The sequence below is a fragment of the Aspergillus puulaauensis genome, chromosome 7, assembly GCF_016861865.1.
Source record: "Aspergillus puulaauensis MK2 DNA, chromosome 7, nearly complete sequence".
Lineage (NCBI taxonomy): Eukaryota > Fungi > Ascomycota > Eurotiomycetes > Eurotiales > Aspergillaceae > Aspergillus > Aspergillus puulaauensis.
This window is the reverse complement of record NC_054863.1, coordinates 1193954-1216350: the sequence shown is the minus strand read 5'-3', so window position 1 is coordinate 1216350 and position 22397 is coordinate 1193954. Positions and strand designations below refer to the sequence as shown.

Here is a 22397-nt window from a genome sequence, read left to right as displayed (position 1 = left end):
GAATTCATGGAAGTTTGTACAGAACTTTGCGAGAAGAAATATAATGTCACATCGCAAGTAGTCGCCCGGGCTAACTAGACAAGCTGCGCAGAAAAGAACTAACGCCGGTACCACATGCGGGTTATCCGTGTGTGCCTCATCTTCTTCTGGAGTTGGAAAATGCCATACATCAGCGCCTCGGAGGTCGGTGGGCCTTCGAAGAAAACAGTCAGTCGGCGCAAAAAGTGCGATGGGGTTTCGGAGTGGCCTACATCCAGGAACATAGACATCAACGGGAACTATCCTATCACAACCACGGACAACGGAGTAGCTGTAATGATAATAGCCACCGCCATTCGCACAACTACCCATGCTGATAACCCAGCGCGGATCAGGCATTTGATCGTAAACCTGTCGAAGAGCCGGCGCCATTTTATTTGTCAAAGTTCCCGCCACGATCATGACATCGGATTGGCGTGGAGAAGCTCGGAAGATAATACCGAGGCGATCCTGGTCATATCTGGGTGTCGACAGATGCATCATCTCAATGGCACAGCAGGCGAGTCCAAAGGTCATTGGCCACAGAGAGCTTTGGCGTGCCCAGTTCGCAACTTGGTCAAGAGTGGTCCTTGATGTATCGTTAACACATGAAAATCCGCAAGGCAACCATGAAATCCGGGGCCACATACAGCACATATTGCATCGCACCCTCTTTCTTCTCCTGGCTCGGTAGAGGCACCTCCTTCCGCACTTGGCCAGACGCAGTCAATCGTCCAACATTGCCTTGTCGTTCAAGTGCTGTTGCCGCTTTAGTCGAAGATGTGGATAACAATGCCACGCGCTGAATTTGAAGAGCACACAGCGTTTTGTTGGGGTGCACTATCAGATGTTAGCACTGGTTAAGAAGATGGAAATTTGAGTGTGTACCATGAAGGGTGCGTGGCAAAGCACGCCCTGATAGGGACAGCATGGTATCGATATTTTCTTATTTGAGTGTTACTAAACGAAACAAATTTGTTTAAGGAGTTGTCGAGATCATGGAGCTTTATCCCATTCAATTGGAAAGCCGTTCAGTATCAGTGGTCGGTCGACCGGTCCAAGATTCGGGATACCTACCCTCTGCATTGATGGTCTCAGTGGGCAGCCGAACTGGGTTGGAACACCCAGGGCGGTGAGCAATTACAAAGATGCGATTTTCATTGGGTTGTTCATGTTCGAGTGGATGATTAATTCTGCCAACACAACCTCAATTCATCCCGCAAAACAAGTACACCGTAAAAGGGTGGGAGAGAGCAGATATCTGTAAGAAGTACACGTTTTAATAAGTTCTAAATATAGTACTCCACCGGGACATGTACCGTAGTAGTGCCTTGGGCGAACACGACGGATAATAGAAGCCGCAATCCTTCGGGAGGAAATGTCCTAGCTCCTTCCTGTGGTCAATATCATGAACCCTGAGCATATAGCTACCTGTTCGTGACTGTCGAGATACAGCGAGGTATCAAGCTTTGGCGACGAGTGAAACAGCTCTGACCTAGGTACGTACTAGTAACGCCGTACTTCAAAGGCATTTATTGGAATCCGGATTTCCCGTTTTCATAGGGCGACCCAAGGATCCACACCTGGGCTAAGGTGATCTGGGGGGACCCCGTCCAGCTACGTCTATCTTGCTGGTCCCGATATTAATTAAGTACCTTACCTTACTTGCCTTGACCTATCCAGACTTCAGCTTCGAAATTGTCTCGAGTCACATTCAGCTACGTTCAGGGCGCATCCATTCATTCATACCCACTTTCTCAGCGTACTCGGGCCTACTCAAATAGCCATTCCTTGAACTTCCCTCTGGTTTCTGATTCATTTCTGTTTGTTATGGTTGGGAAACAACTTCGGAGGCAGTACAATAAAAAACGGACACACGTAACAGTACGGTGGAGTGTCTTTTACAATGCCAGGACCTAAAATAGCCTGCATTGGCGTTATTGGGAAGTCTGTATGTGATAATACTTAACTAGCTTGGGTTGTGCTAAAACTGATACAATCAAAGGATAACCCTCTGCATATGTCACTTTTTCCGCCTTATTCCGATTCTGGAATTGAATTCTCATTTCTATTGAACTCATCCCTTGATGTTTTTGAAATACGTCAGAAGCAAACTTCGATTGACCAGGATCTCGGTTTGTTGCATGCGGTTGATGAGCGGCTAGCATCCTATGGCTGGTTGACAACCACCGGTGTTAAGTTCCTCATAATCATCGATTTGATCGGGGAACAGACCTCATCTGGAATCGATGATACACATGAAAGCGCACGGTCTAGCTTCCGAGAATCGGACCTTAAACCAGTATGTCAGATGGAGCCACTCAATTTTTATTTTTTTTTACGCAGTTACCAAGCCCTATTTGTATGGGCAATAGGACTCCAGCATGCTAACTATCGTGCACTGTAGGCCTTTCGAGCCTTGCAGACAGCCTATATACAGCTTCTTCAGAACCCATTTTACTGCCCAGATGACCAGGTCACCATGACGAACGGCGCGGTCCAAGCCTCAAAGCCGTCCCATATCACAGACGAAAAATTTATTACCGAAGTCAGCCGGATTGGTAGTTTATGGGCTGCCAGAATCACTGATTTATAATACCGATTGATTTGTTTTAAAGTATTCAAATACCTGGTCATCCTTCTGCTGCCAGACAGTCAATTGTTATAGCGGGTGTTGTAAAAGCAAAACTATACCCAGGCCCGTCCTCCTTTTCTTGCGGTGAGACACTCAGTGTCGACGTAACTTTTACGCAACGCAATTATATTTCAGTGCCAAGTTCATGACCAACAGACTTCCATGCTCTATCTTCGAGAATATAGGTGAGCTGTTCCTGCATATACTGGCCAAGCTCTCCAGAATGGACTTGGGGCCTGGTATTCAATATCCACGACAGTTCACACACGCCACGCTTCTTAGTGGGCGGCGAGAAGTCTCGTATCTGGTGCTGAATTACATCAACTCGGTTAAGAGCTGGAGTGAACCCGCGTCTCATGGCCGATCCAAAGGCTACCGTGGTAGTATTATATATATATACAAAATACAATAGGCAGATGCTAGATACTCAAATCGTGGTTTAATCTTGCAGCATATCGTTATCTGTATCTTCCAATGCAATGAGGGTCTCCTCAACATCCCTAAAATCACAGACAGCCCAAACGCCACCCCCCCGGGCCATCACCCTCCCAACCTCTTTTCCCACCAAATTTCTACCAACTTTCCCTGGTCCGATTCCGATCCAACGCTTTACACCCCGCTCCTGATCTAGGTAACGGATGCTATCCCACCATCTTACCGTATCAACGCATTGTTGTGACAATAAGTCCTTGAGTGCAGGCCCCGAAGTAAATGGAAGGCCCGAGACATTTGACACACAAGGCATATCGGCAGGAAAATTAACGGTGATGTTTTCCAATGCGTTTCTCATGTACTCGGCGGCTGGGGCCATTATGGGACTGTGGAATGGGCTTTCGCTTTTCAGTCGCACTGCACGCGGGTCGTGACCGCTAAATTGACGGAGCTGAACGAGTAATGTCCTAATTCTCTCAATGCTGCCACTGAGTACTATCTGGTTTTTGGAGTTTATGTTTGCAATCACCACTTGCTCGATCAGCGGTTTTCCAGAATTTGGAGACTCATCGTGTAAATCAGAAAATGAAGGGCCCAAAAACTCGTGAATAGTAGTAATTAAGCCGTCCATATGCTCTGGTTCGCACACTAGTGCGATCATACCGTAATCTTCACCGGTTTTGCTGACAGCGTGTTGCGTGCACTGAGACATTATTTCAGCTCGGCGCCGAACTAGTTTTAATGCGTCGCCAAAGCAAATATAGCCCCCTGCTACCAGCGCAGAGAACTCGCCTAGGCTGTGTCCGAGGGTTACATCCACCCGGGTCTTTGTGTTAAATCCGAACTCGGATTCAAGTATTCGAAGAATTAATATTGACGTTGCCATTATGGCAGGTTGTGAATTTTCAGTCTTATTGAGTTCTGAGTTCGGTCCACCCGCGATTATTCGGGACAGCTTCAACCCCAAGATTGAATCCATTTCTTCCAGAAATGGGTCTGCAACACCTGGAAATTTATCGATCCAAGGCCGTGCCATGCCAACTCGTTGTACCCCATGACCTAACTTCAGGTGAGTGGCAATTCAATGGCTATCAAGCATAAGATGAGTTAACTACTCACCAGGGAAGAACAGGGCTGTGCGCAATGGCTTTGAGTTAGTGGAATTGGCCGCGCATCGTCTATGAGTTCTGCCACTAGAATGTGCTATGCGATATCCACGATATATGGCTTCTTTAATGAACCTGCCTGATTTAGTTAATATCGCAAGTAGATGGGCCTGTTCCGTGTGTTTCCTCACCCCTCCCGAGATGTGAGAACATCGCTGTCAAGATCATAGGCAAGGGAATCAATAGCCCGTAGAATGCTCAGTGATAGAAACGCAGCCGTAAAACAAGGTATGCATCATGAAATAATTCTCTTGACCAAGGGAACCTGGTGCTGGCAGGCAACATCTTAATGCTGGCCATCCGGGGTCTGACTGAATTGGTTGGAGAGGCCAATGTCCACGTCATGTGACAAAGTTACATCGCTGGGATTTGACTCTGCTTGAGGTGTGATGGAAAGCCGGCTCTACTGTAATTATACCCGGCCTAGGCGAATTTGGAGGGATCTACTGATACGGGTTCCGGTAATATTTCTTTGCAACACATATCAAACTGTAGTTTATAAACGAATTTGATGGCCTTCAAGTGTACTTTAGATATGGCAAAATAAAGTGATCCTGGCTCGACCTAGCTCCTAATAGGTTGAAAGTTCTCCAAATACACGGGAGTTCATTAATACATAGCAATGGCTAAGTAGTACGTAATGTACAGGAGCTAGTACTACATACTAGCTGACGGTAGTTCTGCTCAGGACGGTGAGGCAGTCAAATCACTGGGGAATTTTAGTTATCAATAGGTACGGAGATGTATGGTGATAACACCACCCACTCACCGCCGGGCGAGCATTATTCATTGTTGCTTCCGAGACGCAACTAACGCGAATATTTTGGCGACTGACCGCCCGACTTCGCAGAGAATCAACAACACCGCTGAAGCCCGATAGAACAAAATCAACAATCTGGCAAGATCAAAAGCTTTACCTACCATATTGTAACTGAATGCCCGAAGTACATTTTAAGATACTTTGAATGCGACTAATTTATGTGCGCCTCCGTTGACAATGTTCGCGCCCAAAGCTGCAGTTTCCACAACATCTCTGCGGAATCCGCGAAGGCGCCAGCGTGCAAGCTCTGGCGAATCTATAAAGCCACCAAGCGCTAAAAGGCAACGATCAATTCTGCGTCAAGATGATGATTCCAAGATAGGAGACCTGACAGATCGCCCCCTTGATCACAGATCCCTAGTACCTGGCGCCTCAACTGCAAACAATGTGGAGGTAACACCCAACCCTGACGGCGAAACCCAACGAAATATTCCGATAAGAACCAGCAAAAAGTCAGAGATTCGGAAAAGTGATGCCGTAGAGCCGGTTATACTAGTTTGTCCTCTTTTTTTTTTTACCATCCTAGACCAGATGCGCTAACGTTGCTATGTTGCAGTCAAAGACGGATTTCTATACCGTCTCCCAATTACCATCTTTACCAGATCAAATTCGGAGCCTTCAATCGGGTATGTTCAACAATAAATTTGGTTATGTATCACTAATGTGGAGTATCAGAGCCTTGTAGGTGTTTCTTCGCTTCGAGCTACGGGTATGGACTTGTTGTCAGCAAATTCGAAGCCATCATCTGGTCATACTCAGTTATGGCGTCCTCTCCCTCGCCTAACGATGTATTCCGGCTTCCTATACCCGATTCATGCAGTGAAAGTAATGGTGTAACACCGTTGGGAGTGATTTTATCGACAGCTACGAGTGCTACCCCCGGACTAATGATTTTGATGCCCCATACTGGAAAGATAATATACTGGGAAACCGTGTCTTGCGCCGCATCACTGGGTCTCCCACGACAAAAACAAACCGGGCTTCAGGGATATGTTCCGGGGATGCTTTCGGGTGAACATGCTACAGAAATAGTGAACGGAGAGCCTTCCGGTGTCATGGTCACATTTTCATCCGGACGGGTTGCCCATATCACTGTTAGAGACTCACAGGGGAAACCAGCCATCACCGTGAACTTCTTGCAAAACCCGTCCAATACTCTTGGAATAGGGTTCCTTGATGGTATTAAAAATGCTCTCGGGGCGGGTTTTTGGAGGAAGAAAGTTGCCGCCGTTCGTGCTGGCGAATCTTATCAGCGAGGACAGCGAGATATCATAATCGCGACATCGACAGGCTTGATAGAGGTTTGGGATACGCACTGGAACAACGGAAGTATGTTGAAAAGACAATTTGATGTCAAGGAAGACCTACGGCGATCCTTGGCGGTACACGGCCCGGGCGAAGGCATGGAATATGAAGTTAGGCTCTGGGATCTCGCGTTCTGCCCAAGCAAAGAGAAGGCCAACGACTCGCAGGTGGACACTGGAAAGTCGTGGCGGGTTTCAGTTCTAGTTGGCCTTGCCTCTGGGTCAGATATCCGAGGAGCGTATGTTGTTCAGTTGAGCCTCTCCGAGATCACTCAGATTATATCCACTTCCCCTATCGGTTCACATATCTTTTCAACCGGATTAGGCGGTCTACAACCCCGTCTATACATTCCAAAGCCTTGGGGAACGGCATTCATCGTACTAGGTCAATCTATAATATTGTTGTCGTTGGAGGACGTTGACGAAACACCGAGCACACAGCTGCTGCTTGACAACGGTCAACCACGGACATTCCACGATTCCATCAATTTTCGCTCTGGGCCGGCCTATGAGATACTGGGGATGGGGTTCGAGGATCAGAGCGACGGGTGTACGTCTCCTACATGCTTGCTCATGATTCGAGACTTCGGCGTGGTTCGTATCACCGCCCTACATAGGCAGGAAACCGGCAATGATACTGAAAATGCGCAAATTACTGCTCAGCATAAACTTGAACAGGCTGTGTTCTATGGTACAATGCTGGGGAACCCGCTGGATTTATCGAGTAAAGGCGATCTGAATTTCCCAATCAAGGATATTGAGGAAGCCACACTCTGCATCTGTCGGGGGTTACTTCAGTCTACCTCAAAATTCATCCCAACGACGGCCATATCGATCGACCAAAATCTGAAACTACGCGCAAAAGCTTTGGATGATCTTTCACGGCTTTTGATTGAACAGAATAAAATCCTCGATCGTCAAGTCTGGTGGGAATTATTATGGGGCGCAGAGAAACTTGCTGCTCAAAAAACAATTTGGAAGCTGGAAGAGGGTGCCAGAAAATGCAAAACCAGCGGGCCAACATTTCTAGCTCATGTTTTGGGATTAATGAGTGACAAGTTCAAAACGAAGACGGACGATGCAAGCGACTCGGTACGCCACTGGTTCCTATATGATACCTATCGAATGGAACATATAGTGCCCTGGATCTTCCATGCAATAAAACCTCAGAAAGGGAACACCTCCAAACAAATGCGGCGAATGTCAGAGCGCATTTTGGAGGCCAGCGAGCTATCTCTAGCGGTACTGGAAACTGCATTCAAGTACCGAGATGAGCATGCCTCTCAATTCGGAATTGGAGATGGATATTTAGAAGACGGGGTTTTAATTACTGACTACGAGGATCTTCCAGAGTTCTGGACTTCCCGAAACATCAGTTACTCTGAAACGGGCCATTTGTTAGATCTTGAGCTTGACAGCTGCAGAGCTTGGATACACCAGACGTCAACCAATACCGACGCATCGGAGCAGCAAGTAGCAGGGAAAATAGCACAAAACAGTGCGAGACACCTACGAATTTTAGGTCAGATGTATTCTGAGCGGGTTCGGTGGCTATTGGCTCAGGAGGAGCAGAAACTAATCGATGAGGCCATAACGACGAAGCAATCACACATCAAAAAGCGGAGGTGGCAACTATTCAAACTGGCAGGCATCGGACAATTGGAAGAGGCCATAAATTTGGCGGAGAACTTTCAAGATATGGGTGCACTGGTGGAGCTAATAATTGAACTTCAAGATCAAAGCAAAAGCGTGATGTTTGCGCGCGACGCAGACGTTTCAGGTAGCGTCAAGACGAATTCAACGGAACTCGATAAGAAAGTTACTCATTACTTTGAGAAATTTGGAGCGGCGTGGGCTGATGCATTCTTTTCCCGCCAAATATCAATGGGACAATCGGGGATATTATTTTCTCTGAAGAAGTTTCAACCGTTTGTTACTCAGTTTTTGCATGAACACCAATCCTACGCCAGGCTCAGTTGGGTCAATGATGTGGTCGGCGAAGCCGATTACGAATCTGCTGCTAAAGCTTTGGAGACACTCGCGCTCGAGCATGAGCAGGACATCTGGAGTCATCGCGTGGAACTTTCCCTGGCCAAACTCGCGCATCTAGCAACATGTGAAAAGGCCGAGCCTTCCAACCCTCGAGCTGTACAGGACGATGTCAGACGGCTCGAAAGACTTGCGGAGATAAGTGCTGTTCAGGAGGCCATTTACACATACATCTCGCCGGTCTTACAAGATGCCATCGACCGAAAGGCCGAAATTGAATTGGCGACGGATCATTTCGCGAATTCCACGGCGGACTCCCGACCATCACTACATGAACTACTTAAGAAAGCTCTCGCAGGGGTGGTATCTCGAAAAGTGTTAAGCCTTGACCAACTCATCGACTTGTTGACTCTTATAGACCCCAGTCAAGAATCTGATTTTGGACAAAACGAGTTTTCTGGAAGCGAGTTTCATTTAGCCCTGCGAGTCATTCGACTCGGACTCGGTGCTAAAGCTGAACCGAACTACAGCCTTGCCCTTCAAAAACTTGTTTGGCGCAGATGCATTCTCAGGGATGACTGGGATGTTATTGCTAAGGCAGTTGAGCAAATGGGGAGCGAATCCGAATCTCTCTTTCATACCACGGCGCTATTTCGTACCCTTATCCGGTGCTTCAGGGACGGTAAATAATCTACCCGAGCAGACTCCAATATCCGTTTGCTAATCTGATGAAAGAACATACAGAGGGCCTCAGCAGCCCGCCACTTTATTTGCCCGCTCGTCCACAAGATGTGTTACTGAACGAACCTGATTCTGTATTTCTCTCATCACGTTTTCGTCCAGAGCAACGAGCTCGAATTTCTCGTGACCTTGACCAGGAGAATGACATTCTCTCTCGATATATTGAGAAAGAGGAACTTGGGTTTTTGTTCAAAAATATTCATGAGTCTGCAAGGAAGACGAAATCACATTCAGTCGATGGTGATAGCTTTCCTCCACCTACCGACAATAGCGACGTCAAAGCAGAGTCATGCTACCAAGCGCAAAGTTCCACTCGGAAGGAGCGGCTCAGTTGGCTTTAAAAGAGACCGGTCGGTTTACATGGCGACCTAGCTTTAATAAACATCAATTTCGACTACGTTCGCTAACTAGGTATACGTTTTTTTACTGATCGGTAGTTAGCAGACTTCGAAGTTAACATAATTAATAAAGTTTGAAAGTTCTCTCGCCGTCTGCTCTTAGGATAGACTTTCTCCAACATAGGTGTTTGCAGTGCGCATGCCTAGTCCAGCGATGAGAGTCGCCGCCGTACATGATAGTGACAACATTATAGGATTTGGGTGCGCGCAGAGCCATTCAATTCACTGCGGAGTTTTTCTGATCGGCTGCCTGCTCGATCTCGCCACCACCGCTGGTGCCGCTACTAACACTGTCAGCCTTCACTACAGGAGCCCCATCGATGATATTCTCATTCAATGGCCCATGCAGATCCTCTTCAAAGACTGGTTCAGGTTCGATGGTTTCAAATTTGGTTTTGAAACCCGATATTCCTTGAACACTGCTATTCGAGTGGCGGCGGGTGTTCATGAAGCTGTATTCGTAATCTTGAACCTCCTCACCTGAACGCCCCCTGTTATTAACCAGTGTCAGCAAACTATCTACCTGAAGATGTCAATCACTCGTGCATGATGCTATATTTATGCATGAAGGTATAAGTAATAAGGGCGTCCCACCAGTTTCCCTTGCCTCCGCCATCCTTTTTGGTCTTTCGGGGATCGGCGTCGACAGGGCCTGATTTTGCGAAGTAACGGGGAAGCGTTTCGTTGGGAGCCGTAATCCCATTCTGCGGTGCGGAATGATCACGGTCATTGACTTTATGCGAACGAGTCACTACAGTCCAGTTAGTTGCTCAGCTAAAACAATCCCTAGTGTACCCGCCAGAGATGAGAAAGGGCCTTCAGAAAACAAAACAGATTTCCAATCAGAAGCAAAGGCGCGCACTTTTTGGATTGAGCGAGCCGGTTCTTGTTGGTAGCCAACTGCTTTAAGGTATAGTACTTATTGTTCACCTGATCACGTCCGTTAGTGATGAGTAGATAAAAAAAAGCGGATGTCTGGAGCGTCGTCAGCAGAAGTGGAATGCAGAATCCGGTGCAGGCAGGTACTAGTACTAATAGGCAAGTGGTCATATGACTACAGCCTGGGGCTTGTTCAAGGTCAAGCGAGTAATACAATGCCCTAGTAGTGGTTGTTCTGCCGACACCCAAGAGGATGAGTAAAGCCCGTAGTGGGCTGCTTGATCTTGAACAACAGAGGCGTCCCTCTCACAGTACGCGATGGGGATATAGGACAAGGCCTATCCAGTACTCCAAATTGTTCGGATAGGTAGCAAGAAGACGGGTGTTGGTGTTGGCCATGCACGCTGATTGCTCGATGAATGGGTGGAAAGTCAGGGGCTGCATTAGGCTACGCAGTAATGGGCATGTAACTTACAGATAATGAGAACTCGTGAAGCATTTCAAGCAAGTTCCAGTGGGAGTTTAGTTCTCTTATATCGGTACCCTTACGAGCCTTAGTAACAGGCTCATGACCTCATACTCGCTGAAGCTCTTTGCGGGGTAATTAATTAATTGCCTTTTTTGGATAGTCGTCAAATGGCCAGCCAGTTCGGTCAGATCGCGCTGGTAACCCGAGCGGGGTGATAATACAGTATGACTATGACAAGAATCCAGCCTTGCTATTTCTCCTACGAATTCACCGGAGTACTCTTGGTACAGTTGAGGCATGTACGGTGAAACTGGGCAGTAGATCTTGATACTACGTATTTGATAAATAAATGTGGGGTCTACGCTGTAGATTGTAGGTCACAGTATCAAAAATCGTGCGGACTACGGAGTACGGAGTACGTAGCTGGTTCATTAAATCGATCATGAATGGACCCACGAGGGAGGCCTGCCGAGTGCCGAGTCCAATTCCTGAGACTTGTGTATGTGTTAGTGGGTCGTTCGTTCTCTATCAAATCCGGGAGCCCACAACCACATTCAATTCTATATCACAGAACAATTTATTTGCACTACGTATTTTAATCCTGAGCAACAACGCACTATCAACTTTTAATCATGCCAGAGACAGCTGAAGATATTGATAGGACATTTGGTCTTAATCTTGCAGATGTAAGTGGAATCTTAGCGGGCATAAAACTACATTCGCTCCTGCTTCTTGCTCCTTGTAATTTCGATATCCCATGTTATATTCGAAGGCAGGTACTTACCATCTATTGCGCGTAGGTACTAAAAGATATCTCAAGGTATCTATATATGTCCCATGTACAAACAATGGCATGCAGTTAACTCGTTGGTAGCGGGGAGCAAGCAGCATCGCTCCTTGAGCAACATCTGGGTGACCTAGAGAGCAAACTCGACAGCCTTTTACATGAATCGCAGAATCGAAACGCTAGTTCGGCACTGACGGATATCAATGATGGGGAAGCTCGTTTGGACGCTGGAGCAGTTAATGCTGATTATTCAAAAAGCTCTCCCAAATGAAAATGTCCTTCCTCGTCCTTTGCTGCAACTCCCTTCTCAGTTATTATCCCGTCGATGAGCGCAGACGGCGTGATATCGAAAGCAGGATTCCAGACATTTATGCCTTCCGCCGCTATTCTAACCGTACCCAATTTCAAGTCACCGGTGATATCATCTTCCTGTAAACCTTTGATTCTCGTCACCTCTAAAGGCGGTCGCTCCTCTATGATAATATCGTCACCAGATTTTGTTGCCAGATCAATTGTGGTGAGCGGTGCAGCAACCAAAAACTTCACTCGGTGATGTCTGGCCAGTATCGCAAGGCCGTATGTGCCAATTTTGTTTGCGGTATCACCATTCGCTGCGACTCGATCTGCACCAACGACGACCGCAGTAACACCGGTTCCTGGTCTTGACAGTAGAGCTGCAGCCATTGAATCTGTGATTAGAGTTGCAGGAATTTTATCATGAACGAGTTCAAACGCGGTTAGACGCGAGCCTTGGTTATACGGCCTAGTTTCAGTGCAGTAGGCACGTTGCAACGCGCCTCTTGACATGAGAGATCGTATTACTCCGAGTGCAGTACCGTAACCAGATGTTGCAAGGGAGCTAAAATTTATTGATGTTAGTCAATTACTAAATAAGTAGTGCGTTCGGGCCTGAACATACCCCGTGTTGCAGTGTGTCAGAACGACTGCTTTGGAATGCTGTGATGTGGGCGCGTTTGCCAGTATCCACGCAGCACCATTTTCGCCAATTTGTGTATTATCCTCGAGATCCTTTGTTAACATGCCTTCCGCGGCTCGGATGAATGCGTTCGCGACATCCTGAGCTGTTGATCCGGGCCTTCTCGAGTTTTCAGACACGATCATCTCGAGTTTCTGCGCGGCATCGCCAAGGTTTACCGCCGTTGGTCGACTGCTCACAAGATAACGAAGCCGCTCAATGACGAATAAGCTGACCTCCTCCGCACTTGGCGGCAATTTCTCTTCTCTGGACAATGATTGGATTTCAGATGAAAGTGAAAGGGCTGCTACGATTGCAATGGCAGGTGCTCCTCGAACTTGCATCTTTTTGATAGTCTGCCACCCTTCTTCACTTGTTCTTACATCGACATACTGCTCCACGAATGGTAGTTGCAGCTGATCAATGATGGCAAGTTTGCCATCTTGGTATTTTATGGCCTCTAAGACCATTTTTTGGCTGTTCCTGTTTCACATGAGCATAGAGATACATATAGAGTTACATCTGACTTACACGGCAGGGCAGGATAGAGGTTATAAGTGGTTCAACGACTTGGTAACAAATGATCTTATGACAGGTGTATAGGGTCACTGCTGTGTCAATCCTTGAAATCCAATATACAGAGCGAGCGGGGCATAGTGGGGCACTGGGTACGGTAGTATAGACATCACTACAGTCAAACCCGCCTATACCGAACTCAGTGATAGCTGATACAACTGTAATTGATAGTAAACTTAAGATAATGTCTTCTAACTTACTATAATTAGTAGTATATTCTAGATTAAGCTAGGTGTAAAACGACTTGGTTGTCGACATCTTGATGGTTCGTATGAAGAAGGTAAAATTGTTAAGGAACAAGAATTATTAAGGAATTAGCGGAATAGAAGACTGCCGTATTAGAATAACTAATTAGCCAGGACTAGTCCGGAACAGAAATAATATTAAATTAAAATAAGAGATCTCTTTGTGAGGCCGCAATACTAATATAGCGGCTCTCTAGGGATTATAGAGATATAATACATGGTTAGTAGAGGATAAGTCTATATTTAATAGAATTAATTACTGGTTCTCCTAGCTAAAAACCAGCGGTATAATATATAGTTATATATTATATAATAATTATTAAGTAGTTATAATATATCTAAGATATTATTATGTAATATTTATAGATAATAATATATAATAATTATTTTTTTTTAAGTAATCTTAATTTTATAATTAATTATTTTTAATAAATCCTGTAATTAAGATATAAAATAAAAAAAAAAAAAATTTAATAATATTAAATTCGGCTTTATAAATCTAGAATTAAATATATTATAAGTACTTAAAGTTAGTATATTATTATTTTATTAAGTATAAATAATTTTAATAGTATAGTTAGCTATTATATAACTAATATTATTATAAAAAATTTATATATAATTTAGTAATAATATATAACTAAAATATTATTTATTTTTTTATTTATTTTTATTTTTTTTAAATTTTTTTATTTTTTATTATTATAAGTATTCTTTTAACTTTATATTACTTAATAGTTAATTTTTTTTTATTTATATAATTATTTAAGTTTTATAATTTTATTTAGTACTTCTCTAAATTAAATTAAGCTTTATAGAGCTATATTATAGATTAATATATTAATATATTAATTTATTAATAAAAACTTCTAACTACTATTTCTTAATTATATATTAAGTAATTATATTAATATTTAATATTTAGATTCTTCTAATCTCTATAATTTAAATAAACTTTTTACTAGTTATTTTATTTAAGAATTTATAAAGATATTACTATTAGGAGTGTTATTTATATATAATATATTTATATTCTATATTTTTAATTATTTAATTCTTTATAAGACTTTATTTAATTAGTTTAAGTTTTAGATATATTATTTTATATATTTTTTTATATTAATTAATATTTTTAATGGTTATCTTACTTTATATATAATACTAATATTATTATTAATATTATACTATAATATTACTTTTTTATTTTTAGTTTTTAATTAGTCTAGCTTTATAGTTACTTTTATATTTAAGATTTTATTAATAAAATATTTTAGATATTTTTTAAGAAATATTCTATTATAGCTAGAGCTGCTAATATATATTATATATATAAAATATATTTTATTTATCTTATTTCTAAGACTAATTCTATATTTTTTTTTTACTTATTTTTATCTATAATTATATCTATATTATTATTTTTATTCTTTTTTTATATATTTTTATTTTTTATTTTATTATTCTTACTAGTCTTCTTAATTTCTTACTTAATTTCTTACTTAATTTCTTTTAATCTTACTATAATATATTATATATATTTATTTTATAATAAATTATACTACTAAAAAAAATATAGTATCTAATTTTATAATAAAATAAATATTAAATCTCTTTTTTATATTAAATTTAGATATTTTTATTAATTTTTATTAGAATTATAGAATAGTTACTCCTAAGATATATTTTATTATTAATAAAATAATTCTTTAAAAAGATATTATTAAAAATAATTATAATTTATTAGAGATTACTATTTATTACTATATATATTATTTTTATAAAGAGAATAAAGATATAACTTTTTTTATTATTAATTAAAATAATAATTCTATTTTAGATTATTTATAAATAATCTTAGCTATATATATATAATATTATTTAACTTTTTATAATTCTAATTATAGTATTCTTATATTATATATTCTAATACTACTTTTTATAGTACTATATGGAGGCGTGCACCAAAAGTTTTGGTGCAGTACTAGTAACCTTGGCGTACCTATATAAGAGGATTATATATAAATTTATATAATAACATATTCTAATAGTCCTTAAACATAATTAAATAAAAATAATATATCTAAAATTATCTAAAATGATAAAATTAAAGCTATTTAGTAGTCTATCTATTATCTTTATTATCCGCAGAAGCTAGAATAACTACTTAAGAAAGATTTATATATATAGAAAATTATTCTTTAACTCTATAATTTTTTTAGTACTATATATTATAGTCCGCGCAGTCTTTTTTATATTTATTATTTCTTTTATACTTAATTATTTCTTTTATATAATAAATTAGGTATTTAATCTATTTCTAAATCTTTTTTTATAATAGCTCTATCTAAATTTTTATCTAAATCTTTTTATTAGTTTTTTTATCCCGCGGGGCGCTATATAAAGTTATATATTATTTAAGTTATACCTAACAAGACTTAATTATATTAAGATCTAGAGAATTATCTAGCTAATTTATAATCTTTTAAATTTTATAGATATTATATATATACTTTTATATATAGTAGCGATATATAGGAATACTATCTTTAAGAATAATAATAATAAATTACTTAATTATATAATTCTAGATAAATAAAAGAAGAAGAGACTTTAAGACTTTCTATAAAAATAAATATAAGAATTAATATTATATTCTTATAAAAAAAATTTTAAAAAAATAGAATATTAATTATTTAATAGTAATATTAATTAATTCTACTTTTATTTTTATATACTAATATACTATTTTTCTTATTTTATTTCTAGCTTAGCTGGCGGCTATAATTTATATATAAATAAAATTAATTTATAATTATATTTATCTTTTATTTCTATTTAAAAATAGGCTTAAGCTTATAGTTTAAAACTTTAACTTTCTAATTTATAAAATATCTCTAGTAGTATATTTCAGACTTTTAGATATATAAAAAGCCTTTTTTATTATATATAAAATAATTTTATACTATAAAGTTATTATATTCTTTCTAATATTAGTATATATATATAATTATATTAATCTTCTATAGTTCTTTAAACCTGTATAACTCCGCGATAGTGGCTTAAAATAATAAAGATTTTATTAATAAAGATTATACTTTTCTAGTTATTAAGGATTTAGTATTAGTAAGTAAGATAGAATTTAAGTTATCTAAATCTTATAACTTTAATTAGACTAGATTTCTAAAAAATTTTTATAATAACTAAGCTATAATAATAAAGAATATATAAAATAAAAAAATAAGAAATACTAGCTTTATAAATAAAAATCTTTAAAGATTTCTTATATTTTATATAATCTATAATTACTAAAGTTATTATAATTTTCTAAATAACTTTAATAATTTTAGTAGATTATTTAAAATATTTATTATATTTAATAAATTTAAGTTTTATATAATAGCTTTCTTCTAGCTAATAATCTTACTTTTTACTTTTTTTTATTATATTCTATATAGTATACTAATTTAGATTAAGAAATTTAATAATTTCTTAAGTTTTTTTACTAGCTATCTAGAAAGTAAGAACTTAGATATAAAGCTTTATTAAATAAAAGTCACTATAAGATATTATATATTAAAAAAAAGCTAGTATCAGTAGAAGAAAAAAGAGAAAGAATTTAGTAAATAATTAAGAAAAAAAAGATATTTTAAACTACTATAAAATTATTAAAATTAAAAAATTAGTAGTATTAATAGCTCTAAAAACTATAATAATTAAAGCTAGTAAGAAATAAATATTATAATCTATTAATTATATCTTGATTATTACAGTTTCTATAGTGACCATATATAATTCGAAACATTTAATATATTCCTTGGCAGGCCCACCTGCACCAAAACTTTTGGTGCACGCCTCCGTAGATTATTTAATTTTAAAAATCCTTAAAAAAAATCCTCTTTAAAGATTTTATATTTTTAAAAAATCTCTAAAAAAAAGCCCTTTATAAAAGTAATAAATAATTTATTTTTTTTATTTTAATTTTTTTTTTTAAAAAATTAATAATTCTTTTTCTATAATTAAGATTTTATATAGCTTATAAATATTATAAGCCTTTTTTTCTTATATTTCTATAATAAATATTATTATTTTTTATAGATATCTAATATAATAATATTTTTAATATAGCTAAGTAATTTTTATATATTATAATTAAAATTTTATTTATATTATTTAACTAGAAATTACAGGTCCTCTTTATATTTATAGTTTATAATTATATTTTTAATCTTATATTTTTTCTTTTTATTAATAAATAATAATCCCGGTTTTAGAGCTTTATAAAGATTTCTAATATATTTATAAAATAAAGAGATATAGAATATATTATAGAATTAATATATTTTAAAATATAAATATAATTTATAGAATTAGTACTATATATATATAATCTTAAAGAATTCTAGATATTAATTACTTAACTTATAGCTTAGTCTAGCTTAGTTAATATTTTTTATATTTAATATAATAAAGTTACTAATTATAAATTATATATTTTTATATAGAGCTTAAATCCTTATAACTATTTAAAAATAATATATATATATACTTTATATTCTTTCTTATTTTTAGAAAGTATAATAATATTATTAAGATATACTATATAAATAATATCTAATATTTATCTATATATAATATACTATAAAGTAATAATTTTTAATTTTTATAATTTTAAAAATATACTACTAGACATTAGAGAAAAACTTAAGATTTTAATTAAAGATAATAATAATTAGTATTTCTTAATTTTTTAGAGTAAGTTTTTTTAAAAAAAAAAATTATTTATTAATATAATTTCTAATTATCTTTACTAAAGAAAGTACTTGTTTACTTAGTAAACTTATTAATAATTATTATAATTATATTAAAAGTACTAGTATCTAAAAGATAGATTATTATATCTAATATTAAAGTATAAAATAAGATTATAATTATTTAAATAAATACTGGTATATTATAAGAAATATAGTAGTAAATTATTTTATACTAATATTTAAAGTAATATTATATATATATTTTAATTACTTTAGTTCTACACGGAAATATAATATTTTTAAGATAAATAATTATATTTTTAATATCTAGGTAACTGTAGAAGTGTTGAAGTAGTTGAAGATGCCTCATTAAACAATAGGGATGGCCGGGCAGAAATAGCGGTGTCGGAATAACTAATTAACTATTCAGCTAGTCTAAATTAGTACTAGCAAGGAATTATATAGAGATTAATAGAGGTAAGCTCTAAATATTAATAAATAAGTAGATAATACTACTATAAATATAGATTAAACTAAAAATATAATAGTCTTATTAGATATAAAAATAGAATAAAATATTATATTTTACCTATAAATAAAATATTAGAGAAGAAAAAGCTTAAAGTAAGACTTAATAAATAGGATAAAATAATAAATAGTAAAGTAAAATATAAAATAGATAAAAAGATAGATAATATATAAAATAAGCTTAGAGTAATCTTAATAAATAAAAATAATATAGAAAACTTAGAATAATCTTAATAAATAATAAAAGATAAGAAGAAAAACAGAATAAATTATAAATTAATAAAATTTTATAAAATTCTAAAGTTAATAATAGTATCTTTAAGTCTAATAAGATTTTTTTTATAAAGTTATTAATTATATTTAAGATTATATCTAAACTAGTAGATATAGTATTTAGTAAAGAAAATATATTTTTATTTATAAAAATATATATAGTAGTTAAGTATATATTTAACTTTATAATAGTTATTCTTATCAGGAAAGTATATATTAAGTATAGCAGAAGATTTTATATATTTATAAATATAAAAATTCATAATTAAAGACGTAGGCTTTAATTAAGTAATAAAAATAATTAAATATATATTCTATATAAAAAATAGATTAAATAATAAGTAATAGTAAAGAGTCTAGTATAATAAGATCTTAATTTAAAAGTATTAGATAACTCAGTAATACTGTATAAGATTATACAGTATAAAAATCTATAAATTATTATAAGGTCTGGATACTTCTATCTAATAAATTTACTAAAAGTTATTAATATTATAAAAAAAACTAGATTAATCTATCTTATAAATTAATTAATATTAATTTATAATTTTAAAAGATCTAGAAGAAAGATAATAAGCTATAAATATAGCTTTAATCTCCTAATTAATTAAAAAGTAATTTAAATTATTTTTTTATTTCTAATTTATATCTATTATCCTTATTCTTTTCTTATCTTATTACTAAATAATAATATTAATAAGCCCTCTAATTATTAATTATATAATTTATATAACTATCTATTCTATAAGTTTAATAATTATAAGCCTAGTATATTTATTCTTATATTAATATTATTATTTACTATTAATTATTATATATTTGTTATTTACCTTACTATCTAGGATTATATAATATACTAGTTATATAATATACTAGTTATATAATATAATTATATAATTATCTAGTATATTATATTTATATTTAATAATTATTAGATATTCTAAATATATCTTTATTTTATTAGTATTATCAACTTACTTGTCTTTTACTTTTTAGTAGTAAATATATATAAAAGTAAAAGTAAAGTAAAAATTTTTAGTTATAGATTTAAAAATATTAGTTATTCTAAACTTATCTAGTAACTAGCTTCTATAGTTTAAATTAATAAGGGTTATTATATAAAATAAAGATATATAGAACTTAATTAATCCTAACTAATTAATTAAATCTATTATATCTAATTATTCTAGGTATCTAAAAGTCTCAGATATTAAACAGGGGCTTAATTAATTATAATCTTAAGCTCTAATAAATAAGAACTTTACTATAATTATTAATATAAATATAACGTATTATTAAAAAAATATAATTATATTAATAAGGATTTAATTTTTATTCTATTGATTATATAAAATTCTATTATATATTTATATAAATAATTAATCCTTTATTATAAAATTATATATTAGAGCTTAAAACTATTATAAAGCAAGCTAGCACTAATTAATAAAATATATAAATAAGATATTATTAATAAATATTAATAAAATAGGGCTTAAGTATTAAAATATTTTATTAAAATCTATATATAAAAATAGGAAAATATCTATTCTAAAATCTTAAAACTTAATATTAGTAAAATAAACCTACTAATCAGAGCTCTATATAACTTTCTAGAATTAATTTATTAAATATAACTATATTTTACAACTTTATAATAAGATAAATTAAATAAAAAAATTAAGTAAAATTAATAAATATTATTTTTTTATAATATTATAAAATAACTCTAAAACTATATTAAGTTATTCTTAAAAAGGAATAGTTGATCTCTAAAAATTATAAATATAATAATTATAAATAAAAAAATTTATTAAAAAAATAATTTATTAAAAAAAGTTATATAATATTAGGAATATAATAAAAATCTTTAAAAAATATCTATATAAATCAGACCTAAATAATAGTTATTATAAGTTTAAGAATTATTTATATATAAATAACTCCTTAAGACTATTAGAATAGTTACTAGATCCAGAAATATTAAAATAATTTAAATAAATAAATTAGAATCTAAAATTTAAAACTACCTATAATATAGCTATTAAAAAATTTAAAAAAGAATTAAGCTATATAATAGCTATTACTAATTTAATTAGAAATATTAATCTAAATTTAAAATCCTGGGTATTTAATACTGCCTCTGATATCTATATATATAATAATAAAATAGATTTTAAAAATCTTTATTATAAAAGATTAAATATTTAAATTAGAAATATCTCAATAGAAATTAAAGACTTTAATATAATTATACTAAAATCTTTAAATATTTATAATTCTAAAGATATATTTAAATTAAAAGATTATATATATATATTATAGTTTTATCTTAATATTTTATCTATATTTAGAGTTATAAAAGCAGGATTATTATATAATCCTAAAAAATTATATATTAAAGATATATATAATAAGAAAGTATATTAGATAAAAATATATTAAAGAATCTTATTAATTAAATAGGATCTATTATATTTATCTTACTTTTTTATAGATATTCTATATAAAAGTAAAGAACAGGTAAAATCTTAAGCTATTAAAAAATTACCTAATAAAGATAATATTTAGGATATAATCAATTTATTAGATTAATTAAATACTATAAGATTATCAGATCTTATAGAATACTTTACTTACTAAGTTTAAAGATCTAATATATTATATATATTAAAAGAATCTAAAGAATTCTAGTATTAATAATTAGAGTATCCTAATTAGGAAGTCCTAAAATATCTAAATCCAGCAGCTATAGATATAAAAATTACTAATTTAAACTTTAATTTAGAGTTATATCTAATATATTAACTATTTAAATTAAAAAGATAGATATTAAGAAGATTTATTTTAATAGGAAATATATTCTTTAAAATAATTTATTAAGACTTAATCTATTTAAATAAAAATATTAAAAATATAAACTATATTAGTTATATTTATAATCTATATTTAAAATATTATTTAGAAAAAGCTATATAGTTAAAGGATTAAACTATTAAATTATTAAAGTAAATAATATAGTATATTAATAAATAATTTAATATTTAATTAAACTAATTTTATTCAGATAATAATCCTAATTTAAATAAGTTTATTGATTAATTAGAAGACTTAATATTTAATATAAGTCTTATAGAGTAATTAAAATAAAATCTTTTTATAAAAAGATTTAAAGCTTTAATATTGATAAAAATAAGACTTTTATTAATAGAATTAGGGATTTTAATATATTTATAACTATATATCTTTAAAACAGCTATATATATATTAAACTGAACCCTAATAAAGTTACTAGATTAGTAAATATTATATTAAAAATTTATTAAAAATTTATTAACTAAACTAGGCTATATAAAACTAATATTAAATCTATCTAACCTAAAAAGATATAGATCTATAATATATACCTA

At 34.0% G+C, this 22397-nt stretch overlaps 6 protein-coding genes across 6 annotated transcripts; 2 read left to right on the top strand and 4 right to left on the bottom strand.

The window, feature by feature from the left end:
• Positions 1–98: 98 nt before the first annotated feature.
• APUU_70460S (NuoB/complex I 20 kDa subunit family protein) lies at positions 99–949 on the bottom strand (the record flags this gene model as incomplete). The annotated part of the gene is made up of 4 exons (XM_041695336.1): positions 99–193; positions 252–607; positions 669–858; positions 907–949. 4 exons carry the CDS (start codon positions 947–949, stop codon positions 99–101), a joined length of 684 nt encoding a protein of 227 aa, XP_041561076.1.
• Positions 950–1924: 975 nt separating this feature from the next.
• APUU_70459A (uncharacterized protein) lies at positions 1925–2614 on the top strand (the record flags this gene model as incomplete). The annotated part of the gene is made up of 3 exons (XM_041695334.1): positions 1925–1969; positions 2024–2320; positions 2426–2614. 3 exons carry the CDS (start codon positions 1925–1927, stop codon positions 2612–2614), a joined length of 531 nt encoding a protein of 176 aa, XP_041561075.1.
• Positions 2615–3092: 478 nt separating this feature from the next.
• Positions 3093–4419, bottom strand: APUU_70458S (ACP S-malonyltransferase; the record flags this gene model as incomplete). The annotated part of the gene is made up of 3 exons (XM_041695333.1): positions 3093–4144; positions 4205–4330; positions 4383–4419. 3 exons carry the CDS (start codon positions 4417–4419, stop codon positions 3093–3095), a joined length of 1215 nt encoding a protein of 404 aa, XP_041561074.1.
• Positions 4420–5248: 829 nt separating this feature from the next.
• On the top strand, positions 5249–9446 carry APUU_70457A (putative nuclear pore complex subunit Nup133; the record flags this gene model as incomplete). The annotated part of the gene is made up of 5 exons (XM_041695332.1): positions 5249–5352; positions 5425–5566; positions 5628–5697; positions 5747–9046; positions 9100–9446. The coding sequence occupies 5 exons, from the start codon at positions 5249–5251 to the stop codon at positions 9444–9446; spliced, it is 3963 nt and encodes a 1320-aa protein (XP_041561073.1).
• Positions 9447–9720: 274 nt separating this feature from the next.
• On the bottom strand, positions 9721–10553 carry APUU_70456S (uncharacterized protein; the record flags this gene model as incomplete). The annotated part of the gene is made up of 4 exons (XM_041695331.1): positions 9721–9994; positions 10098–10254; positions 10331–10478; positions 10536–10553. The coding sequence occupies 4 exons, from the start codon at positions 10551–10553 to the stop codon at positions 9721–9723; spliced, it is 597 nt and encodes a 198-aa protein (XP_041561072.1).
• A 1331-nt stretch (positions 10554–11884) lies between these two features.
• MRI1 (S-methyl-5-thioribose-1-phosphate isomerase) lies at positions 11885–13084 on the bottom strand (the record flags this gene model as incomplete). Its single annotated transcript, XM_041695330.1, has 2 exons — positions 11885–12497; positions 12558–13084. 2 exons carry the CDS (start codon positions 13082–13084, stop codon positions 11885–11887), a joined length of 1140 nt encoding a protein of 379 aa, XP_041561071.1.
• Between the last annotated feature and the right edge of the window lie 9313 nt (positions 13085–22397).